The sequence below is a fragment of the Salmo salar genome, chromosome ssa20, assembly GCF_905237065.1.
Source record: "Salmo salar chromosome ssa20, Ssal_v3.1, whole genome shotgun sequence".
NCBI classification, from domain to species: domain Eukaryota; kingdom Metazoa; phylum Chordata; class Actinopteri; order Salmoniformes; family Salmonidae; genus Salmo; species Salmo salar.
In genome coordinates, this window is record NC_059461.1 from 21,247,478 (window position 1) to 21,271,561 (window position 24,084).

The 24,084-nt window shown below is 44.2% G+C and overlaps 1 protein-coding gene across 2 annotated transcripts; it reads right to left on the reverse strand.

The window, feature by feature from the left end:
• Positions 1 to 1,028: 1,028 nt before the first annotated feature.
• On the reverse strand, positions 1,029 to 23,875 carry ccd92 (Coiled-coil domain-containing protein 92). 2 transcript variants are annotated; one of them, NM_001173789.1, is given in 4 exon segments: positions 1,029 to 2,618; positions 13,609 to 13,650; positions 19,893 to 20,065; positions 23,708 to 23,875. In NM_001173789.1, coding segments are annotated over 3 exon segments (969 nt in total). In that variant the 5' UTR covers positions 20,029 to 20,065; positions 23,708 to 23,875; the 3' UTR covers positions 1,029 to 1,827.
• Between the last annotated feature and the right edge of the window lie 209 nt (positions 23,876 to 24,084).

The window sequence follows — 24,084 nt, forward strand, 5'->3', positions numbered from 1 at the left end:
TGTTTATTACATATCTTGCCTCTGGAAGTCACTCATGCTGTGCTTGTCTGATTCACACATCTGTCCACCATGTTACTTGGCTCACCATTGATTGTCTGTGAAAAGACGACCTCTGCTGGCTTTAGAGCAGACTTCTGGAAAGAGGGAATTCGAATGAGAGGTAACAGAGTATGACTCACGGGCGCAATCTCCCACCGAAGAAACCAACGTCTTAACGGTTAGCCCAATAGGGAATTCCCTTTTGGGCGACAGTGATTTTGATGTCAGGCTACATCACAAGGCTACATCACAAGACTTTGAGCGCAACTAATGTCTGCTACATTCACCCCCCTTTGACCTCCTCTCCCACGAAAGAATACCATTCACGGCTGGGATCTGAAACCAGATCTTCCACAGAAGAAACCAATGTCTTAACAGTTAGCCCAATAGGTAATTCCCTTTTGGGCCGAGGGAGACACTGATTTTGAAGTCACATGCAGGGCTACCTCATCATGAGACCGTGACCCCGACTCACGTCAACTACACACAGATGGGATCTGAACCCGATCTGAACCTGTCTCTTGGAAAACCAATCTCTTAACCATTAGGCTAAAAGGAAATTATCTCCTGGGCAAAGGGTGACACAGATTTAAAGTAGTAAGCAGGGCTGCCCATGTCTATGGCAAACCTGATGAGTTTGTGGAAACTAGTTGTTTTCATTTAGACAGAGAAAGATGTATCCCACACATTATTACCAATAATAGACCAAATCTATGAATGGTCAAATACCTACTTTAGATTACTTGTGCTATTATAATAACAGCATGACAGTGTGAAAATGCTGGTCTTCTTTTGTCCACACCCAGTGTTTCAATAGTTGCAAAAAAACTCTGCTATTAATGACCTATTTCTCATCCTATGTCCACTGGCAGCCTGAAACATCAAGCAGTTTCTGCTTCAGATTCTTCCAAAGTTCTGCTTCCAGGCTTCGCTGACATGGTGAAAGCCTGTGACAGAGGTTAGATTCTTCCCAACACACACCACATTAGTAACAAAAAAAGACTGCTTTATTATATTGTCATATACATAGTATTCAAGGACGAGTAAGTGTGATGTGAGAAGCATGACAATAAGTGATTATGCCACTTTTTGACACTTGAGATGTATTTTCTATATTAAAAGTAAAACAAACAATAAATAAAAAAATCCATCACATATTTACAGATATCACGGACACAGTTCTGTGACAGTTCTGTGTAGATTATGTCTTAGAAATGCCCATGACATGTAACCAATTCGTTTGTGTGATAACTAGACAATTACCAATTCATTTGTGTGATTTGTTTCTGTTAATGTATTGACATCACAAGATGAAAAACATTCAGGGAGTATTAGTTTCATAAGTTAACTTCGATAACATATAAGTAGCTGCAGACTTTATATAGCTTGTTTATCTGACTGGACAGTATTGCTGACCAGATGAAGTATGGATAACTTAACTGTAGTAGTAACTATGACGATATGTATTGCATTCACCAGGTAAGCAGGCAATAATGCAGATGTTTGGCGGAGAAGTTTATGTGCACAATGTAAGATGGAGTGAGATGAGAGACAATGCAAAAAGGACAGGATGTGTAAGTCACATGGGTTTCAAAACAAAACATTTGGCATGCTTACAGTAGTCCGTTTCTACATATTAAAAACGTTTTTTGAAGGAGGACCATGAACAAAAGTGACATTTTTCTTTTTTGTCTGTTTTCCATTTTACTTTCTTTTGCTTGTTGCAGAATTGCATAAAAAGCAGCTGATTATAGAGTAGGTGATGCTCCTTCCCGCTCTTGTTGTGTGTTAAACTGTTCTGTCCGCCCCGGATCGCTTCCTCACCACCTTGTCCCCATTGACCTGGTCCACGGCCAGCATCTCCACCTCTGGCTGAGACAGCGCTAGTGGAGGGGTGCTGTGGTGGATGCGGTGTGCCACGCCCACGTGTGCCCGGTGCTGACGGTCCCGTGCCGGGCTGTGGCGGGGGCTGGATGAGCGATCACAGGCGATGGGGGGGATGACGGCAGGGCGGTCTCGTACCATCTGTAGATCAGGCGTGTCTCGAGCTGCCTGCAGAAAGGGGGTGGGGTCGGGCATGGCGTCCACCACCTCCCGTAGGACCATCCTCCTACCATCAGAACCCAGCCGGTACAGCTCGGTTAACTCAGAGTGCAGCGGCTGAGACAGGCTCTTCTTCATGCGGCGCAGAGGGGTCTCAGGGCCAGACTGGCGGTCCTTGGCTTTGGGAGGGGTGGGCTTGTAGGAGCTCACAGGGCTGACGTTGGGGCTGGCCTCGGAGGAGCTGCCTGCCAGGAGCTTTTTCTTGGTGGCGTGGAGCTGAGAGGTGAGGTAGGCGATGGTGCTGGCTCTCTGCTCCAGCTCTCCAGACAGGACAGCCAGCTTGTGGCTCTTCATCTTCAGCTCCTCCAGGTACTTCTTCTCCCTTTCCTTGATGGTGTTCTCTAGGACAGAGATCATGGCATTCTTCTGCTCCAGGTCCCTCAGCAGCTCAGTGTTCTCCTCCTCCTTCACTTTTAGCTGAGCCTCAAGCTCCTCACACTTACTGTGTAGCTCCCTGCAGCGCGCCTCACTGCTGTCTGCACACACACAAACAAATCACACTGTTAGACCTCTATATGAAGACAAAACATGCACATTCACACAACCATCAGAAATCTACACCCTGTTGCAACACACAAAATAGTCACACATACAGTAGCCTGCTTCATTTGGATCCTCAATAAAACATTGTCCATTCCTCTCAAAATATTCCATCAGGAGTACAAACAAGGCTGTTTTGCCATTTGTCTGGTAGGGCTGCCATCTGCAGTCAAAATACTGTAGGCTTGTGTACAGATATAGGATCTTAATTTGACCACCCTGTTGTTGCAGGACATTTCCTGCACAGCAGGAAATGCAAACTTGTAGTGTATTCAAGGTTTAAAAATGCTTCTAAAGAAAGTATTTTCCACTTAAAAATGTCAGACTTGATTTGCCTCAACTAAAACTGTCACAACCCCTACATAAATGTCAATGAATTAGAATCCAGACAATAATTCACATTTCCTGTTACTGCTGGATTATTTTCCTGCTGTGAGAAACTGGTCAAAACAAAACATTGTACAATTCTTGCTTGAGAAATTGCTCTTTGCTAAGAAGCTATTTCTGGTTCTTTTTGGCCATTTTAATTTAAAGGTAAATAACTGTTACCCCGAAATTATATTAAGATAAAAACCGCTGCATTGGGCCTAACACACGCACACACACTGCAAATTCCAAATATAGGCTACACATACTGTGTATCCAACCCCACACACACACACACACACACACACACACACCTTGCGCATAGGTACTTTAACACTAGAACCGCCGGGACTCGAGGAACCCCCCTTCAAGCTAATGAGCAGCCAACCTGACTGCAACATTCTAACAGTGTAATCAATATATTTCATATATGCTATCATAAATATAATCATTTGGTTGTGTTTATAAAAGGTCTTAGGTAACGTTAGAATATAAAAAATATCTATTTAAAAAAAGAATAGCATTTTCATTCATTTATGTTACTGTAGGCTATATGTAAAAAACAAACAACACCAATATTCAAGTGTCCAACACATTTTATTCATGGAGTGCTGGAAAGTGTACGCTGGGAGTCGGGAAGGAAGTACAGGGAGTGAATAATTTAATAAATAAAACCAACATGGACAAAACAAGAAACACGAGCAGCGTACAGGAGTGACAGTTATAGGGAAGGTAATCAGGCAGGTGATTGAGTCTGAGTAGGCGCTGACGCGCATAACGATGGTTACAGCTGTGCGTAATAATAAGCAGCCTGGCAAACTCGAGCGCTGGAGAGGGAGTATACGTGCCTTTTTACAACTATGAAATAGAAAGCATGTGTTAGAAAGCTTCTTTTTATAATGACAAAAAAAATACTAAAAATACCCCAACCACCAAGACACACGGTGAAAGGATGAAAACATCAGTAACCTAAACATCATTATAAGCGCAAAGTGTGCTTGATAAATAGTGAACAACAGGACAGAAGCAACAGATGTAAATAATTGTCAACTATTGTCAGCTTGTGCTTACATGGTGTGCGTTGCAGATGTTTTTTGCTTCCGATGTAGGGCCTTCTCTCTCAGTGAGGACATTTTGTGCTGATAAATCGGCCATGCTTGTTTTGTAGCAACGCTAACGCAGCATGTGGATCCATTCGTCTTGGTCTTCTTGCCATTGTAAATTACGCACACTGTGTACTCTAAGTAGGACAGAGTAGACTGATAAGACTGCTTGGAGTCGGTGGACTGATATAGGATACATACCATTTTGAGATTATAATTAGAATAGATCCATACAATAGAATACAATTGTATAGAATGGCCCACCCTGATCTTCATTCACAATTGGTGATTACATTATTTTTTTTTAATGTTTTATTTATTTCACCTTTATTTAACCAGGTAGGCTAGTTGAGAACAAGTTCTCATTTACAACTGCGACCTGGCCAAGATAAAGCAAAGCAGTGCAACACAAACAACACATAGTTACACGTGGAATAAACAAACACACAGTCAATAATAAAATAGAAAAAGGCTATGTAGTTGTGTGTGCAAATGAGGTAGGATAAGGGAGGTAAGGCAATAAATAGGCCATAGCGGCGAAATAATTACAATATAGCAATTAGATGTGCAGAAGATGAGTGTGCAAGTAGAGATACTGGGGTGCAAAGGAGCAAAATAAAGAAAACAAATAACGGTATGAGGATGAGGTAGTTGGATGGGCTATTTACAGATGGGCTATGTACAGGTGCAGTGACCTGTGAGCTGCTCTGACAGCTGGTGCTTAAAGTTAGTGAGGGAGATATGAGTCTCCAGCTTCAGTGATTTTTGCAGTTCGTTCCAGTCATTTGCAGCAGAGAACTGGAAGGAAAGGCAGCCAAAGGAGGAATTGGCTTTGGGGGTGACCAGTAAAATATACCTGCTGGAGCACGTGCTATGGGTGGGTGCTGCTATGGTGACCAGTGAGCTGAGATAAGGTGGGGCTTTACCTAGCAAAGACTTATAGATGACCTGGAGCCAATGGGTTTGGCGACGAATATGAAGCGAGGGCCAGCCAATGAAAGCATACAGGTAGCAGTGGTGGGTAGTATATGGGGCTTTGGTGACAAAACGGATGGCACTGTGATAGACTACATCCAGTTTGCTGAGTAGAGTGTTGGAGGCTATTTTGTAAATGACATTGCCGAAGTCAAGGATCGATGGATAGTCAGTTTTACGAGGATATGTTTGGCAGCATGAGTGAAGGATGCTTTGTTGCAAAATAGGAAGCCGATTCTAGATTTAATTTTGGATTGGAGATGCTTAATGTGTGTCTGGAAGGAGAGTTTACAGGCTAACCAGACACCTAGGTATTTGTAGTTGTCCACATATTCTAAGTCAGAACCGTCCAGAGTAGTGATGCTGGACGGGTGGGCAGGTGTGGGCAGCGATCGGTTGAAGAGCATGCATTTAGTTTTACTTGCATTTAAGAGCAGTTAGAGGCCACAGAAGGAGAGTTGTATTGCATTGAAGCTCGTCTGGAGGTTAGTTAACACAGTGTCCAAAGAAGGGCCAGAAGTATACAGAATTGTGTCGTCTGCCTAGAGGTGTATCAGAGAATCACCAGCAGCAAGAGCGACATCATTGACGTATACAGAGAAAAGAGTCGGCCCGAGGATTGAACCCTGTGGCACCCCCATAGAGACTGCCAGAGGTCCGGACAACAGGCCCTCCGATTTGACACAGTGAACTCTGTTTGAGAAGTAGTTGGTGAACCAGGCGAGAAACCAAGGCTGTTGAGTCTGCCGATAAGAATGTGGTGATTGACAGAGTCGAAAGCCTTGGCCAGGTCGATGAATACAGCTGCACAGTATTGTCTCTAATCGATGGCGGTTATGATATCGTTTAGGACCTTGAGCGTGGCTGAGGTGCACCCATGACCAGCTTGGGAACCAGATTGCATAGCGGAGAAGGTACAGTGGGATTCGAAATGGTCGGTAATCTGTTTGTTGACTTGGCTTTCGAAGACCTTAGAAAGGCAGGGTAGGATAGATATAGGTCTGTAGCAGTTTGGGTCTAGAGTGTCTCCCCCTTTGAAGAGGGGGATGACCGCAGCAGCTTTCCAATCTTTGGGGGATCTCAGACGATACGAAATAGAGGTTGAATAGGCTAGTAATAGGGGTTGCAACAATTTCAGCAGATAATTTTAGAAAGAGAGGGTCCAGATTGTCTAGCCCGGTTGATTTGCAGGGGTGAAGATTTTGCAGCTCTTTCAGAACATCAGCTGTTTGGATTTGGGTGAAGGGGAAATGGGGGAGGCTTGGGCAAATTGCTGTGGGGGGTGCAGGGCTGCTGACCGGGGTAGGGGTAGCCAGGTGGAACGCATAATCGAAATTCTCAATTATCGTGGATTTATCGGTGGTGACAGTGTTTCCTAGCCTGCAGTGGGCAGCTGGGAGGAGGTGCTCTTATTCTCCATGGACTTTACATTGTTCCAGAACTTTTAAGAGTTTTTGCTACAGGATGCACATTTCTGTTTGAAAAAGCTAGCCGTTGCTTTCCTAACTGCCTGTGTATATTGGTTTCTAACTTCCCTGAAAAGTTGCATATCGCAGGGGCTATTCAATGCTAAAGCAGTACGCCACAGGATGCTTTTGTGCTGGTCAAGGGCAGTCAGGTCTGGAGTGAACCAAGGGCTATATCTGTTCCTGGTTCTACATTTTTTGAATGGGGCAGGCTTATTTAAGATGTGAGGAAAGCACTTTTAAAGAATAACCAGGCATCCTCTACTGACGGAATGAGGTCAATATCCTTCGAGGATACCCGGGCCAGGTCGATTAGAAAGGCCTGTTCGCTGAAGTGTTTTAGGGAGCGTTTGACAGTGATGAGGGGTGGTCATTTCACCGCAGACCCATTATGGACGCAGGCAATGAGGCAGTGATCGCGGAGATCCTGGTTGAAGACAGCAGAGGTGTATTTGGAGGACAGGTTGGTTAGGATGATATCTATGAGGGTGCCCGTGTTTACGGATTTGGGGTTGCACCTGGTAGGTTCATTGATAATTTGTGTGAGATTGAGGGCATCAAGTTTAGATTGTAGGATGGCTGGGGTGTTAAGCATGTCTAACAGCACGAGCTCTAAAATAGATGGGGGGCGATCAATTCACATATGGTGTCCAGGGCACAGCTGGGGCAGAAGGTGGTCTATAGCAAGCGGAAACGGTGAGAGACTTGTTTTTGGAAAGGTGGATTTTTAAAAGTAGAAGCTTAAATTGTTTGGGCTCAGACCTGGATAGTAAGACAGAACTCTGTAGGCTATCTCTGCAGTAGATTACAACTCCGCCCCCTTTGGCAGTTCTATTTTGTCGGAAAATTTTATAGTTAGGGATGGACATTTCTGTGTTTTTGGTGGTCTTCCTAAGCCAGGATTCAGACACGGCTAGGACATCCGGGTTGGCAGTGTGTGCTAAAGCAGTGAATAAAACAAACTTAGGGAGGAGGCTTATAATGTTAACATGCATGAAACCAAGGCTTTTACGGTTACAGAAGTCAACAAATGAGAGCGCCTGGGGAATGGGAGTGGAGCTAGGCACTGCAGTGCCTGGATTAACCTCTACATCACCAGAGGAACAGAAGAGGAGTAGGATAAGGGTACAGCTAAAGGCTATAAGAACTGGTCGTCAAGTACGTTCGGAACAGAGAGTAAAAGGAGCAGGTTTCTGGGCACGGTAGAATAGATTCAAGGCATAATGTACAAACAAAGGTATGATAGGATGTGAATACAGTGAAGGTAAACCTATGCATTTAGTGACGATGAGAGAGATATTGTCTCTATAAACATCACTTAAACCAGGTGAGGTCACCACATGTGTGGGAGGTGGAACTAAAGGGTTAGCTAAGGCATATTGAGCAGGGGTAGAGGCTCTACAGTGAAATAAGGCAATAACCACTAACCAAAACAGCAATGGACAAGGCATATTGACATTAGGGAGAGGCATGCGTAGCCGAGTGATCATAGAGGTCCAGTGATTAGCTTGGCGGGCTGCAGACATGTCGATTCAGACAGCTAGCGGGTCGGGGCTAGCAAGCTAGCAGAAGGGCCTTAGACGGACGTCGCAACGGAAGAAGTCTGTTGTAGCCCCCTCGTGCTGTTACGTCGGCAGACTAGTCTTGATGGATCAGCAGGGCTCCATGTGGCACAAGGGTCCAAAATAGGTATAGTGACCAAAGAATTTGTCCGATGGGCCTCTTCAGCTAACAGCCCGATATGCTCTAGACAGCTAGCGGGCCACGGCTAGCAGGCTAGCAGATGGGCATTCAGGGGACGTCGCGACGGAGGAGCCAGTTGAAAAACCCCCTCGGGCAGATTATGTCGGTAGTCCAGTCGTGATGGAATCGGCGGGGCTCCGTGTCGGCAGTAAAAAGGGTCCAGGCCAATTGGCAAAATAGGTATTGTAGCCCAAGGAGTGGCTGATGGACCTCTTCGGCTATCCGGGAGATGGGCCTAGCAAAGGCTAGCTCCAGGCTAATTGGTTCTTGCTTCGGGACAGAGACGTTAGCCAGGAGTGGCCACTCGGAATAGTAGCTAGCTATCTGTGATGATCCAGGTAAAAAGGTTCAGAGCTTGCGGTAGGAATCCAGAGATATGGAGAAAAATAAGTCCGATTTGCTCTGGTTTGAGTCGCGCTGTGCAGACTGGCAAGAGTTGTCCGGGCTAAAGGTTAGCTGATGACCGCTAGCAGTGGCTAGCTGACTACTAGCTAGTTAGCTGGCTAGCTTCTGTTGGGGGTTCCGGTTCAAAAGAAAATAGCAGATCCACATCCACATTGGGTGAGGCGGATTGCAGGAGAGTATGTTGAAGTTGAGGTTAAGAAAATATATATATATATATATATATTTCTCTTTGCCCTATATATATATATATATTTCTCTTTGCCCTATATATATATATATATATTTCTCTTTGCCCTATATATATATATATATATATATATATATATAAAAACACACACACAAAAAATATATATACACAGGACACGACAAGACGAGGACAAAGACGTCTGACTGCTACGCCATCTTGGAATCAAGACGTCTGACTGCAACGTACGCTTCCCCTCGCTCATCAAATCACCCATTCTCCCCCATCATACTTTACTTAATTTATTTATTCTGTTCTTATGTGTGAAATTAGTTTGGGCATAGTTTAGGTTCAGTTGAGACAATTATCGGTGTGATTATCAACTGGGCACATCACCTTCAACTGCCAGGAGAAGGAGGGGAGCAGGCCCTACTGTCGGGAGAAGGAGGGGAGCAGGCCCTACAGTCAGGAGAAGGAGGGGAGCAGGCCCTACTGTCGGGAGAAGGAGGGGAGCAGGCCCTACTGTCGGGAGAAGGAGGGGAGCAGGCCCTACTGTCGGGAGAAGGAGGGGAGCAGGCCAGGCCTACTGTCGGGAGAAGGAGGAGCAACGGGGGAATACCATTTAAAAATGGTTATAACTCCAGTTCTGTTTGTGATTTTAAGATTCTAACAACGACCGTGTGTTACAGTTCATTCGGAAAGTATTCAGACCCCTTCAGTTTTCCCACATTTTGTTAAGTTACAGCATCATTCTAAAATGCATTAAATAAATAAAAAATCCTCATCAATCTACACACAATACCCCATAATGACAAATAGAAAACAGGTTTTTGGAAATGTTTGCAAAAAAAACAGAATTACCTTATTTACATAAGTATTCAGACTCTTTGCCATGAGACTCGAAATTGAGCTCTGGTGCATCCTGTTTCCATTGCTCATCCTTGAGATGTTTTTATAACTTTGGAGACCACCTGTGGTAAACCCAACTAATTGAGAGGTGAAAAAAAACGCACACCTATTTAGGCGAGGTGCTGGCTAGCAGAGTGGAACACTTAAAAAAATAAAGGAGAGCCGCACACTCTAGGAGCTCAGATGTAAAAATGTTATGTCCCAATTAATTGGACATGATTTGGAAAGGCACAAACCTGTCTATATAATGTGGAAGGACCACCAGAGGGCAGGCTGGGCTCACGGATAGTAGCCCAACAAGGCATGTGAGACAAGGTAACCAGAGTCAATTAAGCACAGCTGACGGTACTAATGAGATATTCTCTTTCCCCTACAAGAGAGAGGATGGAACCAGCAAGAAGGGAGGAAGATAAACTATCTCTGGAGAATGGCTACGGAGAGAGAGGTGCTATCCAAGAAGATCCATTAAGACGTTGACGAATATGTGATTGTTGTTATAGTTTGAAGATAATCGTAATGTGATCCTGTGTCATCTAAAGAAGATGTATGTTGTTCCTTTGGAGATTCTCATTGACTGTGTTGGAGTGTTTGTATAGTCAGAAATCCCTCAATAGAGAACTGTGTTGAATCAAGAAAACCTACTCTGGACTCGTTTATTCCACCTTTCCACTTTAGAGTGACACCAAATGACTTGGTCCGCTCACAATAAGGTCCCACAGTTGACAGTGAATGTCAGAGCAAAAACCAAGGCATGAGGTCGAAGGAATTGTCCGTAGAACTCCAAGACAGGATTGTGTCAAGGGTACGAATACATTTCTGCAGCATTGAAGGTCTCCAAGAACACAGTGGCCTCCATTATTCTTAAATGGAAGAAGTTTTGAACAACCAAGACTCTTCCTAGAACTGGGCGCCTGACCAAACTGAGCAATCGGGGCAGAAGGGCCTTAGTAAGGGAGGTAACCAAGAACCCGATGGTCACTCTGGCAGAGCTCCAGAGTTCCTCTGTGGAGATGGGAGAACCTCCCAGAAGGACAACCATCTCTGCAGCACTCCCCCAATCAGGCCTTTATGGTAGAGTGGCCAGACGGATGCCACTCCTCAGTAAAAGGCACATGACAGCCCGCTTAGAGTTTTACAAAAGGCACCTAAAGAACTCTCAGACCATGAGAAACAAGATTCTCTGGCCTGATAAAACCAAGATTGAACTCTTTGCTTTGGCATGAATGCCAATTATCACGTTTGGAGGAAACCTGGCACCATCCCTACAGTAAAGCATGGTGGTGGAAGCATCATGCTGTCGGGATGTTTTTCAGCGGCAGGGACTGGGAGACTAGTCAGGATGGAGGGAAAGATGAACGGAGCAAAATACAGCGAGATCCTTGATGAAAATCTGCTCTAGAGCGATCAGGACCTCAGATTGGGGCAAATGTTCACCTTCCAACAGGACAATGACCCTAAGCACACAGCTAAGACAATGCAGGAGTGGCTTCGGGAAAAGTCTCTCAATGTTCTTTTTTTAAATTAGCCAAACATTCTAAAGACGTGTTTTCGCTTTGTCATTATGGGGTATTGTGTGTAGATTGATGAGGGGGAAAAAAACGATTTAATACATTTTAGAATAAGGCTGTAACGTAACAAAATGTGCATAAAAGTCAATAGGACCGAATACTTCCCGAATGCCCTGTATTTCGGAAATGTCAAGGAGGGAAGGGGGTATGACTTTAAAAATGACAGAGTAATACAAAAATTACATTCATGAGCAGTCCGAATGACTACTTTAGTGCTAGAGTAAGTACATCCACTGACCATGGACTGAGTCTGCCAGCTGATGTGAGTGATGGTCTACAGAGACTCATCTGCGATGGGCAGAGAGAGAGAGAGAGAGAGAGAGAGTGCTCCTGTCTCATATTACAGATCTGGTCGATAGCAAGGTCACAGCACTGCTCTGACCATCATTGCTCTTCCTCCTCCCCTTACCACATCAACACAGCTCCTACCTCGCCTCACCCCACCCCATTAGCATTGATCAGACACACATTCACAAGCAGCTACTGTACAGATATAGCCAAGCTATTAGCTCTCTGTATCAGATAGATAGGCCTACATCATACTGTAGAGCCTACACAATGATGTCTACCCAACACAACCCATCTACATCTAATACTAGAGTAGACGTCTATTTTCTATACTGGGCAGTCAGGAAATATACCAATCAGCTTAATGGGCGGGGCGGTGACGATTGGTGTTTCTTTACCAGCCGAGAGAGGGGATGTCGTCTTTGTTTTGGAGCCACTGAGCCCTGCCTGCTGCACTAAGTAGGTTGCAGACTGTCCATTAGTGCTGTGACACATCATCTAATTTCCTGCACTGAAATCTGCATGCTGTCCCACACTAACCTGCTACAGTCTCTGAAAATAGCCCCCACAGTACCGCGCTGTCTGCACTGCACAGAGCCCCTTTACAGGATTCACAAGGTAACATTAAGTGAGATATGTTACCTGTCGTACAACCTACTGTTATTCTGTAACAGTGAACTGACTGATTTCCCATTCAATAATTCAGAAGCACAAAAGACATCAAAGAGCAAGCCTGATTGTAAGAGTTCCGATTTCAGAACCATGATTTGTTTTGCTTTTCTATCATTATTTTTTGCTTGGGTCCATGGCTAGAGATACTCACACTTTGTAGCGTCAGCCCACTGTTCTCTGGCAAGTATATAAAGCTATTTCAGCTGCTTAATCAAGACTGTAATGATGTCCTGAAAGATGAGGGTGGGAGGGCCTTGACTTCTGCCCATTGTTAATAGTATTTCTGTAGTACTGACCGTTACAGAATATCTAACATCACATTGATTGCTATATTTTCTAACTATTGCACAGATCCCCTGTGATTCATGTTCAATTCCTATTTGAGTCTGTCTACTACGTGGTCAAATCCCAGAGTTGGACCTCTGTGTGGTTCTACTGCATGCTCATTGTCAGTTCTCCTGTGTATATAATTCAGACTTCTGTTTGACTCTGTGACATGTCCATGGTAACGTGGGGGAGGGGGCTGTGCTATGAGCTTGACGGTGAGCTGACAGTGAAAGGAGGACAGTGCCCTGAACAGCAGGGGGTCCCGGCCGCAGCGCACCGCTTCCTGGGTGGGAGAGTGTTACCAGGATACAGCACAAGCCTTCTGCTCTCTCCCATTCCCAGGGCTAAGACATACGGAGGCTTCTGTTCTGTTCTGCTGCAGAGAGTCTTATTTATAGCTTTGCAGGTTTTAGTACCTGGGCTGTTCATGGGCACTGACACTGTTTTCGAACAGCCAGTGTGAAGGCAAGCAGAGAAACATTCTTAGTTCACATAGGCTACATAATATTATGAACAATATACCTGCCAGTTTGCAGAGGCGTATATCCATATGCATTTCATTTCTAAAGTTTTCCAATCAAAGTGTCAAAGAGAGTAACTACAAGTGGTAAAACATCAATGGCTACATTCCATGTCTCTGTCTAGCAGTGTACTATACTGCCAGTGCTGACATTACTTACACAATGAGTCAAGTCAAAACAGAGTGAGTTCCCACAGAATTACATCTCGAAAAATTGTGAGAAAATTAACTGCCGCTGCCCCCTACCCTATTTCCCACAGACTGGATCCCACCCCAGTAAAAAAGTAGTAATCTCTCAATAACTATGGTATTACTATGTAATAATTAAGTATTGAAAAAGTCAGGTCAAGTGGGTGTGCCTGGGGTCACGTTATGAAAGGAAGCCTGTTAAACATCTTACCTGTTGGATCTGAACTTCTCACTGTCAGCTCATATGTCAAGTCTGTGAAAAGAGAAGAGGATCAAATGTCACCGTCAGACCAGGGAGTGACATCTTCAGCTCTGACAGGAGTGGTGTGGTGGCATAAAGGAGCATGCTATTCAGAGAGCCTGTCTATCAGCTCTAGTGGAGAGCAGGGTTTTTCTGGATCAAAATGTGGATTAGATGTTGGGCATGGCCAGGGAGTGGGAGTAGGCGTGGCCAATGGCATGGTCGCCTACCCTAAATTTTAGAGGCCTTCCTGTTGGCCACAGAGACAACATTTTGCTGTTTTAAAGCAAATTTCCTTAAATTCTGCACATTTTGCCAAGACTTATGGCTATCTGAGTGACTCAAATATAAAACATAAAATCAATGGATAATTTTGGAGTTTTAGATTCTCCCTGACTGTCTAGCTTTTATTTTGGTGTTTGTTAGTTGTCAAATATGTTAATTTAAAAAATAATTATATTGGTCCATTTTCTTTTCTACATTGTTTATATCTGGTTTTAGTAATTGAAGTTAACACAGATTTTTTTATTAACCCTTTTCTGTGCAGAAAACCCCCTGAGAGAGGCGAGATGGCAGGGCTCTACAGATGGGCTAGGATTAGTGAGAGTCACAGGCTAGCTTAGCAATGGCAGCAGATTGTCTAAGGATAGTTGACAACCTGGGCCAAAGCACAGAGCGATGAATTTAATGGACCCGGCCCTTGCTAGCCACTCTGGTGTGGTACGCTCTGGTTTGTGGCTCAGGGTATCATGATTCACTTATGGTTAATCCTGTTTACCCTTGCAGTGTTGCTGTTCTGTGATCTAATGTGACTGCATGTTGTTCAAGCAGAACTGTAAATGAGTATTCTGCATGTATGACTCAGAATGTAGTCTACCAAGTGAGCTTGCAATCAAATCAAAGTTTATTAGTCACATGCGCCGAATACAACAGCTGTAGACCTTACAGTGAAATGCTTACTTACGGGCTCTAACCAATAGTGCAAAAAAGGTATTAGGTGAACAATGGGTAAATAAAAAAATAAAACAACAGTAAAAAAACAGTTAAAAATAACAGTAGCGAGGCTATATACAGTAGCGAGGCTACATACAGACACCGGTTAGTCAGGCTGATTGAGGTAGTATGTACATATGGTTAAAGTGACTATGCATATATGATGAACAGAGAGTAGCAGTAGCGTAAAAGAGGGGTTGGCAGGTGATGGGTGGCGGGACACAATGCAGATAGCCCGGTCAGCCAATGTGCGGGAGCACTGGTTGGTCGGCCCAATTGAGGTAGTATGTACATGAATGTATAGTTAAAGTGACTATGCATATATGATAAACAGAGAGTAGCAGCAGTGTAAAAGAAGGGTTGGGGGGGGGGGCACACAATGCAAATAGTCCGAGTAGCCATTTGATTACCTGTTCAGGAGTCTTATGGCTTGGGGGTAAAGACTGTTGAGAAGCCTTTTTGTCCTAAACTTGGCACTCCGGTACCGCTTGCCATGCGGTAGTAGAGAGAACAGTCTATGACTGGGGGACAATTTTTAGGGCCTTCCTCTGACACCGCCTGGTGTAGAGGTCCTGGATGTCAGGCAGCTTAGCCCCAGTGATGTACTGGGCCGTACGCACTACCCTCTGTAGTGCCTTGCGGTCGGAGGCCGAGCAATTGCCGTACCAGGCAGTGATGCAACCAGTCAGGATGCTCTCGATGCTGCAGCTGTAGAACCTTTTGAGGATCTCAGGACCCATGCCAAATCTTTTTAGTTTCCTGAGGGGGAATAGGCTTTGTCGTGCCCTCTTGACGACTGTCTTGGTGTGTTTGGACCATTCTAGTTTGTTGTTGATGTGGACACCAAGGAACTTGAAGCTCTCAACCTGCTCCACTACAGCCCTGTCGATGAGAATGGGGGCGTGCTCAGTCCTCCTTTTCCTGTAGTCCACAATCATCTCCTTAGTCTTGGTTACGTTGAGGGATAGGTTGTTATTCTGGCACCACCCGGTCAAGTCTCTGACCTCCTCCCTATAGGCTGTCTCGTCGTTGTCGGTGATCAGGCCTACCACTGTTGTGTCGTCTGCAAACTTAATGATGGTGTTGGAGTCGTGCCTGGCCATGCAGTCGTGGGTGAACAGGGAGAACAGTAGGGGACTGAGCACGCACCCCTTGGGAGCTCCAGTGTTGAGGATCAGCGTGGCAGATGTGTTGCTACCTACCCTCAGCACTTGGGGGCAGCCGTCAGGATCCAGTTGCAGAGGGAGGTGTTTAGTCCCAGGATCCTTAGCTTAGTGATGAGCTTTGAGGGTACTATGGTGTTGAACGCTGAGCTGTAGACAATGAATAGCATTCTCACATAAATAGTCCTTTTGTCCAGGTGGGAAAGGGGAGTGTGGAGTGCAATAGAGATGGCATCATCTGTGGATCTGTTTGGGCGGTATGCAAATTGGAGTGGTTCTAGGGTTTCTGGGATAATGGTGTTGATCTGAGCCATTACCAGCCTTTCAAATCACTTAATGGCTATGGATGTGAGTGCTACGGGTCTGTAGTCATTTAGGCAGGTTGCCTTTGTGTTCTTGGGCACAGGGACTATGGTGTTCTGCTTGAAACATGTTGGTATTACAGACTCAATCAGGGACATGTTGAAAATGTCAGTAAAGACACCTGCCAGTTGGTCAGCACATGCCCGGAGCACACGTCCTGGTAATCTGTCTGGCCCCGCAGCCTTGTGTATGTTGACCTGTTTAAAGGTCTTACTCATGTCGGCTACAGAAAGCGTGATCACAAAGTCATCCGGAACAGCTGATGCTCTCATGCATGCCTCAGTGTTGCTTGTCTCGAAGCGAGCATACAAGTGATTTAGCTCGTCTGGTAGGCTCGTGTCACTGGGCAGCTCGCGGCTGTGCTTCCCTTTGTAGTCTGTAATAGCTTGCAAGCCCTGCCACATAAGACGAGCGTCGGAGCCGGTGTAGTATGATTCAATCTTAGCCCTGTATTGACGCTTTGCCTGTTTGATGGTTCGTCGCAGGGATAGGGGGATTTCTTGTAAGCTTCAGGGTTACAGTCCCGCATCTTGAAAGCGGCAGCTCTACCCTTTAACTCAGTGCGAATGTCGCCTGTAATCCATGGCTTCTGGTATGTACGTACAGTCACTGTGGGGAGGACGTCCTCGATGCACTTATTGATAAAGCCAGTGACTGATGTGGTGTACTCCTCAATGCCATCGGAAGAATCCCGGAACATGTTCCAGTCTGTGATAGCAAAACAGTCCTGTAGTTTAGCATCTGCTTCATCTGACCACTTTTTTGTAGACCGAGTCACTGGTGCTTCCTGCTTTAATTTCTGCTTGTAAGCAGGAATCAGGAGGATAGAGTTGTGGTCGGATTTACCAAATGGAGGGCGAGGGAGAGCTTTGTACGTGTCTCTGTGTTGGAGTACAGGTGATGTAGATTTTTTTTTTCGCTCTGGTTGCACATTTAACATGTTGATAGAAATTTGGTAGAACTGATTTAAGTTTCCCTGCATTAAAGTCTCTGGTTACTAGGAGTGCCGCCTCTGGGTGAGTGATTTCCTGTTTGCTTATTTCCTTATACAGCTGACTAAGTGCGGTCTTAGTGCCAGCATCTGTCTGTGGTGGTAAATAAACAGCCACGAAAAGTATAGCTGAAAACCCTCTAGGCAAGTAGTGTGGCCTGCAATTTATCACAATATACTCTACTTCAGGCGAGCAAAATCTAGAGACTTCCTTAGATTTCGTGCACCAGATGTTGTTTACAAATATGCACAGACTGCCCGCCCCCCCTTTGTCTTACCGGTGTGTGCTGTTCTATCTTTCCGGTGCAGCGTATATCCCACTAGCTGAATATCCATGTGGTCATTCAGCCACGATAGCGTAAACCTTGGATATTACAGTTTTTGATGTCCAGTTGGTAGGATATTCGTACCTCGTCTAATTTATTGTCCAATGATTGCACGTTGGCAAGTAGTATTGACGGTAACGGCAGCTTTCCCACTCGCCTTTTACGGGTCCTCACGAGGCATCCGACTCTTTGTCCTCTGTACCTGCGTCGCTTCCTCTTGCAAATAACGGGGATGTCGGCCCTGTCAGGTGTTTGGAGAATGTCCTGTGCATCCTGTTTGTTGTGGATTTTTTTGTTGTCTAATCCAAGGTGAGTGATCGCTGTCCTGATAACCAGAAGCTCTTTCTTGCCATAAATACGGTTGCAGAAACATTATGTACAAAATAAGTTACAAATAACGCGAAAAAAACACATAATAGCACATAATTGGTTGGGCGCCAGTAAAACTGCTGCCATTTCTTCCGGCGCCATTTTGCTCAAGGTCCAGGTGTTGAGAATGTTTTCCTTTGGTTGAGTGAGTATGTATTCATTTTCTGTAACAGTCTGGGTTCATACAGTTTTTGACAGATGGAATTTCATGGCTTTCCATGACCAACAATTAGCGGCATCTCTATCTACGTATATAAAAGTATGCGTAATGTGGTATCGATACTGGGAGGCTGCTCTCTGATCCCATGTACCATCTCCTGTCATTGAGTAAGGCACTTAACCCCCCACAAAGTAGAATACCTTTAAGGCAACTGTGTAAAACACATGTGATCAGCCCTCAGTCTGGAGAGCTACTGAGTGTGCAGGCTTTTGATCAAGCCCTGCTCAAAAGCATCAGAGCCAGTTTATCAAGGTCTGGTTGAGCAGCTCATTTCTAAAATGTGGTTTGTTAGAGGGGGACTTGAATAAAAACCTGCACAACCATTAGCTCTCCTGAAGGATGGTTGATCACCCTTGATGTAAAACATTGCAACCTGAATACAATTTATGCCTTTTGAAATAATTAGCTCATTCAATATATCAAAGATCAAATGGCTATGGTAGGTTACACATCATTTTATTCAGAAGAAGCAAGCCCGCAATTTTTCAGGAAATGTACCTTTTCTAGTTTCGCCATATTTATCTTAGAAGTGTTTACTTTGCAGGCTGACGAGCATCTGTTGAGTTCCAATGTCCCCTACATTGGATGCTCAAATCAACTGGAAGTATCGACAAAACAAGTGTTGATGCCACATAATCCAAAATAAAGCTACATCTGATCTGTTATCCTAAAATGAATGTTGACGATTCACAAATTATTATTTGTATCGCATGACTTGATTCACCGCAATTGAACCGATTCCCAACTAATACAATGGCGAAGTGAATTGTTTGTTTCATCAAAAATAATTGTTTAAATAAATAATTTGCATCGTTCAAAAAAAGTAAATCAACTTTGTATGACCTTTTCGCGAATGTCGGTGGAACGTTTTTGGGGACATAACAAAACATGAATATATGCTAATAATAGCTAAACAGTTAAAACTAGAGGGTACAAGATATGTTTGGATTTGGCTACCTAGTTAATCTGTTCTCTACCTGTTGCTGCAATGTCTGACTGTCACTCTCTCCTTAAGCAAAGGCAAACTCGTCTCGCACTATGCAAGTGATGCGCGCAAATACGGATGAGATATTGACATTCCGATTCTGGCTGATATGTCGACTTTTATTTGATGGATGAAATATTTCTAAAAACTCTGCCTAAGGCCTCCCGGGTGGCGCAGTGGTCTAAGGCACTGCATCGCAGTGCTAGCTGTGCCACCAGAGATTCTGGGTTCGAGCCCAGGCTCTGCTGCAGCCGGCCGCGACTTGGAGGCCCATGGGGCGGCGCACAATTGGCCCAGCGTCGTCCGGGTTAGGGAGGATTTGGCCGGCAGGGATATCCTTGTCTCATTGTGCACTAGCGACTCCTGTGGCGGGCCGGGCGCAGTGCACGCTGACCAGGTCGCCAGGTGTACGGTGTTTCCTCCGACACATTGGTGCGGCTGGCTTCCGGGTTGGATGTGCATGGTGTCAAGAAGCAGTGCGGCTTGGATGGGTTGTGTTTCGGAGGACGCATGGCTCTCGACCTTCGCCTCTCCCGAGTCTGTACAGGAGTTGCAGCGATGAGACAAGACTGTAACTACCAATTGGATACCACGAAATTGGGGAGAAAAAGGGGTAAAAAAAAATATATATCTAAAATATATATATTTTTTAATTATTAAAAAACTCTGCCTAAATACATTTTAGGATTTTATCGTTTTCCAAATCTTTTCCAGGCCTGGAAAACACCATTTTCAAATTCCAATACTTTTCCAGGATTTTCATGACTGTAGGAACCCTGTGAAGTGTATGTATTTAGGTTTAGTGGCCCTAGTTCAAGTTCAGTTTGAGGTTCAGCATGTTCACCTGTACAGTGCTGTTGTAGTCTGCGGATCTCTGCATGTAGACCTTTCAGTGTCTTGGCATGGTCCTGCTGGAGGAAGAGCAGGTTCTTCTGGGCGCTGTGCAGATTATTCTCTAGGGTACCAATGGGGGATGCCATGGCAGACGATGCAGTAGAAACACACCAGCTCTGAGACCTGCAAACATAGATGACAGAGAGACATCATCAAAACAAGAGCCGTACCATCAGGGGTTCAGTGCTTAGCCTAAATGCTCCCCCTTTCACCCATTTGGGATGTGCTCCAGCTTTACTTTGCCTTTGATTTTTCTTACTTTTGGGGTGAGGATAACTCAATATATAGTGAATAAAAATATATACGCAACATTCAACATTTTCTAAGATTTTACTGAGATACAGTTCATAGAAGGAAATCAGTCAATTGAAATATAGTAAATTCATTAGGCCCTAATCTATGGCTCTACATGACAGTGCAGGGGTGCAGCCATGAGTGGGCCTGGGAGGGCATAGGCCCACCCACTGGGAGCCAGACCTAGCCAATCAGAATGAGTTTTTCCCCACAAAAGGGCTTTATTTCAGACAGAAATACTCTGTCAGAAATGTCTCTGTCAGAAATGCCCCCCATCCTCAGAAAATCCCGCAGGTGAGGAAGCCGGATGTGGAGGTTCTGGGCTGGCATGGTTACACGTGGTCTGCGGTTGTGAGGCCAGTTGGACGTACTGCCAAATTTAAAAAAATTACATTGGCGGCGGCATATGGTAGAGAAATTAACATTCAAATCTCTGGCAACAGCTATGTTGGACATTCCTGCAGTCAGCATGCCAATTGCACACTCCCTCAAAACATCTGTAGCATTGTGTTGTGTGACAAAACTGCACAATTTAGGAGTAGCCTTTTATTGTACTCAGCACATGGTGCACCTGTGTAATGATCATGCTGTTTAATCAGCTTCTTGATATGCCACACCTGTCAGGTGGATGGATTATCTTGGCAAAGGAGAAATGCCCACTAACACGGATGTAAACAAATTTGGTCACAATTTGAGAGAAATAAGCTTTTTGTGCGTATGGAACATTTCAGGGATTTATTTAATGAAACACGGGATCACTTTACATGTTGCGTTTATATATTTGTTCGGTATACTTTAAAAATGACTCAAACCAAATCAGAACTATGTAGAAAATATAATGAACCGAGTACATTTATACAGTTTCTTGGTCATGAAGCACATATGGTCATATGGTCATAGCACAGTATTGAACTGAATATTGGTTTTGGAATGCTACTCAGTCAATACCCTTTTTTATCCTGATAGAATTAGGCTGCATTGCGAATTCTATGTTTCTTGCAAGGAGAGAAGGGGCACATAGGCTAACACCTTTTTGCTTACTCTAATTGGCTTACACACACTGATGTCGAACTATTGATTTTATCATCAGATAGAGAGCAGTCTACGTCTCTAAAGAAGACAGCTCTGGGGGAAACAAGTCATATAATCTTTTTTGGGGTTTCTTGGGCCCTTTACCAGCATGTTGCTTAAAATAAACATCAACGCTTTAATGAGACAAGACCCTGGATTAAAAAGACCTCATGAATACCAATCCAAATACCATATAAGAGAACACACATTTCAGAACACAAGGTATGGATTTGATGAAATTAATAGGTTAATAGGCCAATGGGTATTTCATAGGCTGAATAGGTTATTATCAACAGGTCATCCAAAAAAACTAGGCAACAAAGAACAAACAAACTCTGGCAGGAACTTACTCCTCCATTTCAGTGCACAAAGCGTGAGGAGGAGGCTAAGTACAGAATGCTTTCAGAGATCCTGAGAAAATTAGTAAACGTCACAGTGACACAGGGTGCGGCATGATGCAGCCAGTCTCCAGCAGCAGGCAGGGTCCGCTCGTCTCCCGTCCCTTCCTCCCTCCTTGGACGTCCTTGCGTCCAGTGTTCAGCCAGAGACAGCGCCCAGAGGTGAGGTAAGAGACCATCACTCAGAGCAGAGCAGCCGTCCCATTGTCTCCACCCTCTCCCAGACAACACTACTGGGCCGGGAGTAGAGAACACATTGATTTTCCCCTCTGAGTGCAGAGAGAGCCTTCCACTGCATGCATTAGCAAGCAAGCTTCAATAACACATCTCATAGCTTCTCCCTCTTACATCATCGGCTTACTAACATTAATAATAAATTGTGTCACCTCTGATGGCTCTCAAAGCTTGCTCTTCAGCGATAGGAGTTTTATGTCAAATTCTCTCATTGTGTACAGAAGCAAAGGACGCCAGCTGACCTACAACACAGACGAGTAATCACAGAGAGAGAGAGAGAGCGAGTAAAGGGTGCACTCAAAGAGGTAATCTATAATAAATGAGTAATCCTGAGTCCTTCCTGTAAACCCTGGATGGCAGACACTCTCACACAGCACAACCCATTCCTAGCATCAGGCGTGGTTCTTGAGAGCTCAGCTGATGTCATAGCACTGTGACAACATTACATTATGATACTTTTCTAATGATATCACATTGTAATGACATCACCAACAAACAACCCTCCACCCTCTTTCTCCATTTGTAGTGATCTGATATACTCAGTTATCCTAAATTAATGTTGCTTCTGGAGAGAGAACTGAATATCCAACTCCCCAATCTCCTCTCTCCAATGAACTGCAGAAGCAAGACAAACTAGCTACCATACTTCGCTAAACAGCGATTAACGCTACAGACACCCCCTGTGATAAAAGGTGAGTAGAAGTCTCACACACTTAAGACTGAGAAAATCTTGTTCAATTAACCTAACCAAGCTAAGTGTTGCCTCAAATTAGTATGCTGAAAATATCATGAAGTCACAGCTTTCCTATGGAGGGTGGGTGTTGAGCAAATGTCTTTGTCTCATGGATACTTTGTTCCAGTCCATATAACTAACTTTCCATGTGCTTTGAAATAATCAATTGAGACATTAAGCCTGCATTTCTCTGCTAGAAAATATGTAGAATTAAAATGTATGCACTTGTCACCATAACAGCCAGGTAGCCATTTGGGTTTGGAGCAATAAGACTGTCTTTGTTGGACTAATTATTCATTAGAATGGAAAAGCAAGTCAAACTGACCTCATGCAAGGACAAAATTATAGTCGTTTTATATTGGTTTCAGCACCTGCATTGCGGACAGCACCCGATCCAACTTTCACAGGCACGCGTCTGACTACCACTTTCCAATCCAAAATATATTTGACAACAATGTTAGCTAGGCATCTAGCTACAATAGCTAATTGTTTCATTTGATGTTAACTGTAATTCAGACGAACGATGATCGGTCCATAACAATTGGTTAAGGCCGCCGCCCTGTTTGTAAACAACATCGTCTTATTGCACTCCCAATCCAAATAGCTGAACTGGTAATATCTGGTACACCTACTAGCTAGTAAATACGACTGTCATTTTGTGTAGCCAACCAACCATTAAGTCAGCTAGCTAACGTTAGTAGTTTATATTCTTGATATCCAGTCACACATGGCATGTCACATTTAGCTAGCTAACTTCGCTAAACAACCAAACTGTTAGCTAACGTAAACGTTAGCAACGAGTGCAGAAGCTAGCGCTACCTAAGATGCTGCATGCGAAGACATTTCGAAGCTGTTATGTTCATTTTAGCAATAAATCATTGACAATGCTATGCTCATTTGGCTAGCTTGCTGCTAGCTAGAGAATGTTAACAAAAAAACCAGACTCTGCGAGAGGCAGGTGCAATCGATGAGGGGTCCTGCTGTTACCAATGTGGAAAACGGTTTATAAATGTAATAACATATCGTGATACCTACCTTCAACAATATTACAATATCGTCTGGTATTCTGTAATATATAGTTGCCGTAATTGCTACAGTGGCTAAATCCGTTCTGCCATGTTAGCCATTGTCGTTGCTGCTGGTCAAGCGCTCCTCTTTCCTGCAGTAACAGATAGGACTATGTCTGTCACTTCTCTCGCTCATCTCCCTGAGCTACAACAAAATAAGGCGATGCATCATGGGATACTACTGAAAGTAGTTATGTTAAATAAATTATCGTTTGTTTTATTACTTATGAGTTGACACTCAGAAATAGATGCATAAAGAAATCAAAGAAAATGTGATTTTAGTAAACATAAAATTGGTAAAACAAGACTTTTTCAGCCTGGGGCCTAAATGAGAAATTCTGTGTT